This window comes from Pleurodeles waltl, chromosome 12, assembly GCF_031143425.1.
Source record: "Pleurodeles waltl isolate 20211129_DDA chromosome 12, aPleWal1.hap1.20221129, whole genome shotgun sequence".
Lineage (NCBI taxonomy): Eukaryota > Metazoa > Chordata > Amphibia > Caudata > Salamandridae > Pleurodeles > Pleurodeles waltl.
Genome location: NC_090451.1, coordinates 216,597,972 through 216,609,251, shown reverse-complemented (window position 1 = coordinate 216,609,251; position 11,280 = coordinate 216,597,972). Strand labels below are relative to the sequence as shown.

Genomic DNA, 11,280 nt, shown 5'->3' with positions numbered 1-11,280 from the left:
GTTAATATATATATATATATATATATATATGTATATATATATATATATATATATATATATATATATATATATATCAATACAAATCTGATGTATAACAGTCTGCAATTTGTAACTCACATTTATACTGGGTGGTATAGCTGAACCATGTAGCTTCTGGGATGTCATCCAAATGAGAGCATAATTATCTCTATTTCATTAAAGAAACCTCACAAAAACATCACAAAGAATACTGATTATGGGCTAAATCTTTTTTATTGAAAGATAACTCCACAGATAAGGTATACTGTGAAAAGAGACCACATCCATTACAAACAATTTAGCCAACAAGAAGCACTAACAAGGAACTTACGCCAATGGGCACCCATACCAAGAGGAAGACAGGAGAAAGGGCGACAGAAAATTAAACCAATAATCCCCTCATACACAACTTTTCTAGTGGCCTACTCCCTCTCCGAGGAGCATGGGCCAAACCCACCAACTACCTTCACAAAGCAACCCATGAACAACCCTCTCTGTGAACAGAAGCTAATATGTCCATTTCCATCTGTGACATTTGCAAAAAAACAGCTTAGCAAATGTCACTTCCATTGGTAATCCAACCTCAACCTCAGTGGGGAAGTGAGGGAAACATGCATGTTCAGCCTACTGAATCCTTCCTTCATAGCCAACTAAGCCCTCTTGCTCACAGGTGAATCAGTACCTTCTTTACTTCAGCTTGTAAAACATTGGTCTTCACTATAGCATTTATTCCTAGGACCCAAGCACTGCCCGTCATTGCAGGTTAAGCATCATCCTCATCTTTGATTCCATTTGCATAATGTTTCTGCCTCTAGTGGGTAAAGTCTATCCACCTTCTGTTCTAAGGAGTCAAATTTGCACATCTATTCTCCCTACTGATTCTGTGGCCACCACAACCGCTTGATAGCCCCTGTAGTTTTGCTGACAGGGCTTGCACAGAGAGTTTATAGATTTTAGCTTTGCCATTCCCACTCACCCTCCCTACCAGATGTCTCTGTCCTCTACTCACGCTTATGAGCTGACTTCCTGCTGCCTATATGCTGTGCTGCATCTCTGGGTTTTAAAAATCTTCTCCTGACTGGTATTATTTTTCTTGACTGCTATAATGTCTACATATTACACCTTTATAAAATGGCTGCCGCAGAGCCCAAGTGAGCAATGTGTACTACGCCAAATCAGGGTAGATGCACAGGATGCTGAGGCCCTCCATGTTGGAAAAATGCTCTAATGCCACACTGAGAGCAGATAGTATTAGGACCACACACCAGCTCCACAATCCTCACCATGGGACCGGGAGGTTAAAATATCTGCCACATCCAAGTTAATCTTCAGAATTCCGTAGCAAGTCCTCCCAGCCCATGTGGGACACTCATTCAGCCCTCGTTTCAAACTCCAGGGTCCAGTTAACACAAGGACCTCTTATGTGCAAACCAAATCCAACTGCTACTGCCTCCACTTCTTAGCGTTAGGTAGCAGCCAGCCCCTGCCTTCGAGAGAAAGGATCGGACTGTTGATACTCCCAAGGAAGGAGAGGATGATGCTCCAGCCGCTATTGTTAGACCTTGGGGAAATCTTTTCAGGGATGCTGCGCAATTTGCAGGGCAGCGCCCTTCCCACTTCTTCCGGGGATAATCTCCAAGGTTCTCCAGACTTAAAGGGTGACACCAAGTGAAAGAATGTTCACTACCCAGAGCTCTGAAAAAACACGGCTGTGTTGGACCCTGGTGGGCTCCGCCCTAAGATTACTCAATTGTCCTTCATGCCCTTGGGGTAGGGATATTGTGCCAAGCTGTGTTCGAATTAGCGCCAATATTTAACCAAAAAACTACTCTCTTAGCTGCAAGTGTCTGTGGTCATAGTGTCCAGAAACCCAGAAAGTGAGGAGGGCAAAAGAATTAAGGGTCAGGCCGTAAGAAACATGTAGTTTCAGTTTCGAATACCATCAGCGCACTCTGACTGGAACTGCAACCAAATTACAGGTGAAAGCTCACTGCCTAAAATAGTGATGACCATATTGTTTACTGATAATCTTGGTTTTTCCAAGCAGTTCTTGTCTGGGTCCTTACTACAGTGCCGATTGGAGTGGGAGCCTGGTTCTCAGCCTACAAGTGAGTTATCCCGCCTGTGTCCTGGCATAGGATGATGACTCTGGGAGACATGCAGGCGGGTCCGCACATTAATTCTGCTTCTCCCTCTGGGGTAGCGGAGGGCTCATATCCAGTGCAACAGACAGCATATGCCTCCTAAGAGGTGTCTTGATTGGGCACAGTTGGAAGTCAGAATTGAACGTCAAAGTTTGCCGCCACAAGCAGCAGCCAATCAAGAAAAAGAAAGATAACCCCTGCTGTGTAACTTCACAAGTTGCAATCAGATGAAGTGAGATTTTAAAGTGTTTTAACTTCTTCTAACTCTAATTCTTTGTAAACTTTGCAGATCTGTGCATGCCCTGTGGAACTACCAGTTGTATCCATCTGTGTGTTTTAGTACACCATGTGTATAGAAAGTAATACAAGTTGAGCATGATTGGCACTTTGTAGTAAGTTACCTCCCATCGTAGCGGATTTTTATCTACCTTAGAACAATGAAGGACTGAGTTAAACCCTTCAAGGTATCGGATGTATGTTTTGCAGATTACATGGAGATATTTGAAGCAGTCACATAACTGAGTTCTTTTACTAGGATTTTAACCATGCGATCAGCCGGTAACACAAGGATCGCTACTGCAAAATCATCATCCCACTGAACTTTCTTTGATAAAATACATATCTGTGACCTACAGTGCAGTCCCGTGCTTTCTAATCTATGAACTTCTCGAGCAGTTTTATGATGCTTCAACCCTGTGACCAGAGTGCACAAATATTTCTCCAACAAAGGCAGTAAGCATCAAGGTTATATTAGCATTATTACACCCTGAACCCTCCAGGATGCAAGATTTCTGCAGCAGTGTCTTAACTCTCTAGGCTAACTTAAAATGGTGTCGTTTGTGATCAGTTAAGTAAGCAGAACATCTTCACCAGCAAATTTTCCCTTTGCCTAATGTATTTGGGGATAGAGTCTGAAAGGAATGCACAGTCTACCATTCCTTCCACTCTCATGTTGCTGCATTACTTCACCCTGCCCCCTTCTGCCACTGCCTCGTTTTATGAATTTTTGAGTACACTTTTTTCATTTCCAGCATTGCCTTATTTAACACGAGGTCTGCAACAATGAAGACGGACTATGTGGTATCGCTTTTATAAGAAGGTGGTAAAAATTGCAACAGGGGTGAAAAGCTAAGGAGAACAAAAACATTGAAAAAAGCTCACGAAGAGAACAAAAAATGTGATAAATAATCTAGAATAGCTAAACAAAGCATGTGGAAAAATGTAATAATGACAATGGAACAAAAATACAATTAAGAAAAACAAATAAAGTGGTGGTGCAAAAGAGTGAAACAGCGAAAAAATAAAAAAACAAATGTAGGAAAATAAGAAAGTAAGAAAAATAAATGTTTTGGGCTTCTCTTTTGGCTTTGTATGTTGTTTGACAAACAGTGGAGCTGTGAATTCTGACAATAAATGGAGACTCATACAGACAAGTTTCACATTCTGAGAAAAGAATGGAACTATTTTAATTTTTTATGTAATTCGCAAAAGGGTTTATATAAAATAATAAATTATGTTCAAACTATATTAAACCATCCTGGAAAAGAGTCTGTTTTTATTAATGCATTAAAAATTGTGTTAAATGTTCGTAATATTACTGCTTTAATGGAATATTTTGAAACATCCTCATGCCAATGACTCCTCAGAATCGAATGTGACTTCCAGGTTTGCACATCGGGCTAGGCTACTTCAGAAATTAATACTGCCACAAGAAACTTCTAGGACTGACAAGCACTGGAGACCAAAAGTTTTATTAAGTATCCCCAATCGAAAAATAACAAAATGACAGAAAACATAAAAAAAACTCTTGAGTTTCTAAGTTAAAAAAGTATCCGGGACTATATTAATTTGGGAAGTGACTAGAATTTAGTAAAAACAGAATGTTGCAATGAATGCCACACAAAATCATAAGCAATAAGAAGCTAATGACAATGGTCAGCTAGATGAGTATTGATGACCAAGGACTTCTTGGACCTGTGAGACGTGAGTGAAGTTGATGTATCATGTTAAGTTAAGAGATGCCTAAGACACTAACAACAGTGGTGGGCCTTCACTTCCCGCCTTGAGCCTCAGATTCCTCCTCGTCATCTTCATACATTTCCCCTTCTTCTTCAGCAGTGGCATCCTGATATTGCTGGTACTCGGACACCAGGTCATTCATGTTGCTCTCTGCCTCGGTGAACTCCATCTCATCCATGCCCTCGCCAGTGTACCAGTGAAGGAAGGCCTTGCGCCTGAACATGGCAGTGAATTGCTCAGAGATGCGCTTGAATAGCTCCTGGATGGCAGTACTGTTTCCAATGAACGTGGAAGACATTTTGAGACCCCTGGGAGGGATGTCACACACTGCCACCTTCACGTTGTTTGGGATCCACTCCACAAAGTAGCTGCTATTTTTGCTCTGGATGGCCAGCATCTGTTCATCAACTTCCTTCATGGACATGCGTCCTCGGAAGACAGTAGCGACTGTCAGGTAGCGGCCATGGCGAGGATCACATGCGGCCATCATGTTCTTGGCATCAAACATCTGTTGGGTGAGTTCAGGAACAGTCAGGGCCCGGTACTGCTGGCTTCCACGGGCTGTGAGAGGGGCAAAGCCAGGCATGAAAAAGTGGAGACGGGGGAATGGGACCATATTGACTGCAAGTTTCCTCAGGTCAGCGTTGAGCTGACCAGGGAACCTCAAAGAGGTAGTAACTCCGCTCATTGTTGCAGACACAAGGTGGTTCAGGTCACCATAGGTGGGGGTGGCCAGTTTGAGGGTCCGGAAGCAGATGTCATACAGGGCTTCATTATCAATGCAGTATGTCTCATCTGTGTTCTCAACCAGTTGGTGAATGGAGAGAGTAGCGTTGTAGGGTTCCACCACAGTGTCAGACACCTTTGGCGAGGGCACAACACTGAAAGTGTTCATGATGCGGTCGGGATACTCTTCCCTGACTTTGCTGATCAGGAGTGTGCCCATGCCAGAGCCGGTGCCACCACCAAGGGAATGGGTTAGTTGGAATCCTTGTAGGCAGTCACAGTTCTCGCATTCTTTCCGCACCACGTCCAAGACAGAGTCCACCAGCTCTGCTCCCTCTGTGTAATGACCTTTTGCCCAGTTGTTACCAGCACCACTCTGCCCTGTGAAGTCAAGCACAAGAAAAATACAACTTTAGGACTTCAACTACATTATTCAGCTCATCAGAACAGATGAAGCCACCTAGGGCTAGAAAAATAATTTAATGGAGTTTTTACAACTAAACATCAGATGTCACCTTGGGAGCTTTACGGCACGTTACCCAGCTCCGCCAACCCTGTGTCTTGGATGGTATATGAAGTGCTCCATCAGTGAAGCAACAGAAGGGTCACCTTCCTAAGGCAACGTTCTTCTGCAAAATATTTCATCCTTTTCGAAAAGAAAGACCTGGATTGCTCGGTCTATAGCTATATTTAGTGAGCAGACAGTATATCCACTGCCATCTTTGATGACTCCACCTATCCAACTTATTTTTCTAATACTTTTATTAATCTACTACGCTATCTTGTCATCTCGCGATTTCCCCTAGTTTTGCCTCCATCTTTGAAGTAATTGCCACTAGGGCACGGTCATAATTCATTGTTGGCTAATCAGCAACTCAAAAAACAGGGCTACCCAGGTATACACTGATTGTGAGGATAGAGGTTGCTATTGTCTTCTTTTAACTTTTGGAATTTTCCCATGTGATTACTTTGCTTTTGTGTACTGCCCTTCTCTGATGCAATCATCATAGATCGAAGTGTCTTTCTGCATTTCCAGGACTCTACATCTCCCATCTCATGATCAGGCCTGTGGTAGTGTTTGGGCCATGCATTTCTCTGGTAGCAGGTGTTCTTTACCTAGTGGGGTAGAGTTGGTCTGACCTTAGTGAATTATCCCTATGTTGGTGCCCTGTGGAAGCAAGGTTAATCCAATTGTATTTTTTTCCAGAACTCCCCCAACCCCCCCTCAGATGATGAGGGTACCGTGCGGACTAGGAGACAGGGAATTGTATGATACATGTACATGTAAATGTAAATGAGATGGGAAGTGCTTATCTGGATTTGCTCTTGAATGTATATATGTAGCGTCTATGTTAACTGATTGTTTTCTGGAACATGCCTGGTAAGGCCTGCTGCATACATAACAGCACAGGTGCTGGAAATTGGATAATATGGGAGCATGTGCTACATTTGTGTGGTCAATCGCACTCAGCAGAGGAAAGTGAGAAAAGAGAGAGGGAGCAAGGAGCCCATTTGCTGAGGGGAAACTCAAGCTTTGTAGCCCAGACATGAAGGCCTTGTGCCTGGGACTGTATGTGATCCTAGGCCTCCAAAAACTGATTTCAAATGGCAGGGGAAGAGAGTGACGAGCCATGCAAATATGCAAAGTCGAGCCTTGTGCAAGATCTGAAGCATGTACATCCTGATTCCAGGCTGAGGTGTCCAAGACCCGCTCACTCATCCCATCCCTTGTAAGGTGTGCAGATGGAAGATCATGGGCTGAGGTTGTGCCTCCTTGGGTCCAGTCCAGACAGAAGGAAGATCAGGTATAGTAAAGATCATCACAAAATTCCCTCTACCCTTATTTAGGTACGCCCAACAGAAATCCCTCTCTTGTTACTTGGGTTACAGCAAAAACACAAACACTGTACTTCTGAGGGATATTACAGCGTTTCTCCTGACCTAAACCTGGGCTGCATCCTGCAACCCAGGAAATAAATGACAGCCAAAAAATACAGAGAGCAAGATAAACAGGAACTGATGTTAGCAAATCATCGGAAACAGACACAGCCATACGAAGAGGTGCTACTGAAGTATTCATCGATGTGTCACAAGGAAACCAGCACATCTAGCTATAGATACGTACCAAAAATGAAGTTGTCCGGCCTGAAGAGGTGTCCAAAGGCCCCGGATCGTACACTGTCCATGGTTCCCGGCTCCAAGTCCACCAGGATTGCTCGAGGGACATACTTGTGAGCTGCAGGAAAAAGGAATGTGTTAGTCCAGTGTATACTTAAAGGAGGAAGATGTGTCTATATATTCACAGTGAAACACTGCACGGGCACAAAACTGCTGGACAGGCAGAACTAGGAAGTGTGATCCTCAGGAATTTACAAACAGATACATAGAAGGATCAAGAAAAGAGTAACATGTTCTATGTATTCACACACTGCCTCGCGCCTTGGCCCCGCTCGTGCACTCCTTCACCATGGACTAGAGGCATGGAAGCGTGGCTGGTGATTCTTTGTCACCTGGTCAGGAGGGTAAGTTTTACAAACTTTTTTTTTCATTGAGACTTCGAGGAGGCATCACTTTGCGCTTCCTCTTACCTGTGCTTTGGCAAAGGCAGGGCTTGGAGGGGGGAGGGCAGGGGGGGACCTTTGTTAGCTCAGGAGAAGCGTGAAAATACACCTTTGTAGGACAGGAGTGACGAGCAAACGTGTGTATCAGAAAAGGTGAGCTGCACCTTTGCAGGGCAGTTGAATGACACCTCTATATTGTGTGTATTCTGAATGGGCTGCTTCAGAAGCCCCTCTGTGAGAGACCTGAAAAGCATCTTCTGAGGACTTGGACAAACAGAAATCACTTTATTACAGCAGGGCAGTAAACTGTGTAGTCGCAGGACAGGCTTCCTTGTGAATCAGAGCGGTTTAGAGGCACCTTTCGTTTCAGATCAACTTTGTGGGGTAGGACAGGTGAGGAGCACTTTTGTGGATGGAGGCAGATGAAGAGCACCTTTGCAGGACACCATTGTGGCCCAGGTAGAGTTAGGAGCTCCTTTGTGGGTCAAGGTATGTGAGGGCTGCCTAACTGGGACTCCTTGGTAGGCCATGGATGGTTAGGCGTTCGACTGGGGGTTAAGGAAAGTGAGGGGCATCTTTGTGGGACCAGCCAAGTGAGGAACGCCTTTGGGGTAGGGCAAGTGAACAACACCTTTAGGGGCCAGGGCAAATGAGGAGCGATGTTGTGGGCAAAAGTATGTGAAGAGGCCTTTAGTGGGTCAGAATACGTGAGAAAAGCTTTTGTGCTGCACTTGTGTGGGTCAGGGTCGGTTAGGAGCACCTTTGACTGTAGGGAATGTGAGGATGACCTTTGTGGCTAGAGTAGGTGATGAGCGCCTTCGAGTGCCAGGTAGGTGAGGAGCACGTTGTTGGGCAGAACGGGTGAGACACCTCTTTTCGGGCCAGGAAACTGAGGAGCAGCTCGTTGTGGGAGGGGAAAGTAAGCTCCACCTCACAGAAACAGAACAGGTGGGAGCCAGCTGGAGGCCCAAGGAAGGCGTCTACCTTCCTTGGAAAGTTGGAGAGCACCAAGGGTAGGTACTCACAGGAGGCCTCGTTGTAGTACACGCTGATCCTCTCCAGCTGCAGGTCGGAGTCTCCTACGTAGTTTCCGCTGGGATCTATTCCGTGCTCATCGCTGATCACCTCCCAGAACTGAGGAGAAAAACGAAGATATGGGACTTAATTTTGAGTGCCACGGAAGGCTATTCCGATAATTATCACAAATTGTCTCTGCACCAAAATCTGCACGTTTTGGTATTTTCCAGACCTTTTTACCCCGTTAAATTGCAGCAAGTGTGCCCTCCTGCAGTTTAACGGACTTGTTGTACAAACAGACCTTTGCGCAGGTGCGCTAAAACCGTCACGTTAGCACTGTCATTGTTGTCTTTTACATTTGGAAGTTTATTCTCAATTAACACACAGTTTCATTTATTTAATTTAAAATGCAAATATCATGCCACTAGTGTATCCATTCTTTGCCAAGGCGGCAGCAACTCACCCAAGGCGGACAGAATCCCCCCGGGAAGTGTCCCACCTTCCTCACTGGTTGGAGCCACACCCAATATCAAGTTCAAACTGCTTTCCATTATTTCCTAACTGGAACAACCTCTCCCATATCTTCGAAGTAAGATGTCCGCCCCATCTGAAACCTTCACTCCACCAACCATCCGGTCGGTGTTTCTGGGTCTGAGGGCTGCGGCAGCCCATGCCTCAACTCTCGAAGCAATATCCTTTGAAAGTCAAGGGTGTTTCCATCAAAAAACGTATCTTCCGAGAACCTCGAGAAACTCGTGTGCTCCAAGAACAGGTGCTACTATTGAGGCTGAAGCAGGACGGTGCCGTGGAGGGAGCCGGCCAGAAAGCTCTGAGGACTGATCCAGATCCTGTAGGAGGGACTGTCACTCTGACCATACATCTTTTTAATGGGAGGACTGAACGAATTCTTAATTAAGAAAAATCCTTCCTCAAACTGATAAAATGTTGGCCTTATATACATTGTGTTAAACACTCTTTCTTATGCAAGCCTCTTGCGCATTTGCATAATTTTGTAAGATGTTATACTCTAATATGTATATTTCAAGATGAGTATATCACTCAGTGGGAATCATAGTTAAGAATTTCTGTGTTTAACGCAAAAGAAATTTGTACCGTCATTTAACTATGTTTTAAGAACTGAATAGCTTTATATCAACATTTTGCATGTGTATGCGATTTGTAAAGCGCTCAGATGTCGACTTTGACTTGGTCCACCTCTGCCTCTCCCTCTACTCTATGAGTCACCCCAAATCTTTCTGACCACTATGGACTCCCAAACATCTCTCCAGTCTCTTTTCTGTCAAAATCATCCAACTAACAAGCACACATGTCCACCACTGCCAATAACCACTCACATCTTCCCTTTACTAATCCACTTCAATTAATCCATCCCTATTCAAAACACTAGACTAAATGCATGAGATTTCAAGACCACAAACATAACAAACCTACCACAACTAATCTTACAAGGGGAAAATGAATTACACATTACTAATTTACTGCTCATTTGCATCTAACCTTGGGCTCTGGAGTAGCTTTCTACTCGCCGAAAAGAACTTCATTGCCTCGTTGGAAATAGTAAGAGTTATATATAATTTACAATTACAAAACAAGTAAACAAATAAAAACAATATACAGGAGACATGGTTCTCTTTGGAAAGAGCTCATCAAGGCACCATGGACGAGTGGGAGTCTCCAGGTGAGCTAACCATGATGTGGAAGAGAAATAATCTGGAGGAAAGGAATTGCCACTGGTGCTGAACTGGACTAGTTCTACCAAAATAAGCAATAAAACATGCTGAAGCCTAATAATTCTGTATGAAGGAACTAGCCCTCATGTCGAAGAAGGATAACTCTTTTCAAAGGAGCCAGCCAAGGTCTGAAGAATGACAGCTCTATACAAAAGAAAATAACCAAAGTGTTGAAGAATGCTAGTTCTATACAGAGGAGCTCTCCGTGATGCTGAATAGCTCCACTCAAAAAACCAACCAAGGTGTGGAAGAATGCTAGTTCACGAGCCATCTTAAGTTTTGACAAGTGATAGTTCTGTGTAAAAGAGCTATCCATGATGCTGAAGGGGAAAGCTCTTTTCAAAGGAGCTATCCAAAGTGCTACATAGCAACAGATCAGAGTAAAATACCTACCCTTGGTGCGTGCTGAAGGTTAGTTCTATGTGACGTGGCCAAGGGTTTGTGCCACAGAAAGGAGCTCGCCAAGGTGCTGAACACGGATAACTCTTTCCAGAGGACCTGGCCATAGTACAGGGCGAAGGTTTAGAGTAATGAAAATGCCTTGGTGAGGAATGGGGAAAGCTCTACCAAAACGAGCAATGTAAAAGACTGACCACCAATATTTAATAGTAAAGAAATTAGTCACGGTCCTGAAAAGTGCTAACTACGATAGACAAGTTACTGAACACAGCTAGCTCTAACAATGAACCTTCAACACGCTAAAAAGAACTAGGATATATTCTAAAAAGAGGAAGCTGGGATTCCGCACTGTATTTTGTGAGGAATGTCACGAAAATACACCTTTGCATAGCAACCATCTTTGGTGAGACATGCTGCGGACAGCAGGGGAAAAAAAACCTTGTTTCAAGTGCAATGGCTCAAGTACACCTGCCTGACCACCTAACCAAACTGCACTAAAAGGAACATTATGGTTGAAATGCAAAACCTATGACCCACTGATCTTCTCCTGTTATAGATAGAAGTACAACCATAACCCCTATGGACTGCTCAAGACTTCACGCACGATGACTTAGACAACAACACTAATGTCATCAAAGTTGACGC

General features: G+C 44.0%; 1 protein-coding gene across 1 annotated transcript in view; it reads right to left on the bottom strand.

Annotated features, from left to right (window-relative positions):
* Positions 1-233: 233 nt before the first annotated feature.
* The window catches only part of TUBB3 (tubulin beta 3 class III), a 33,390-nt gene continuing 22,343 nt past the window's right edge, over positions 234-11,280 (bottom strand). The window contains exons 2-4 of the mRNA XM_069216593.1: positions 8,494-8,602; positions 7,033-7,143; positions 234-5,288 (exon numbers count right to left, since the gene is read on the bottom strand). Of these exons, the coding sequence (XP_069072694.1) occupies positions 4,213-5,288; positions 7,033-7,143; positions 8,494-8,602 (1,296 nt within the window). The 3' untranslated portion in view covers positions 234-4,212. The remainder of the gene's footprint in view (positions 5,289-7,032; positions 7,144-8,493; positions 8,603-11,280) is intronic.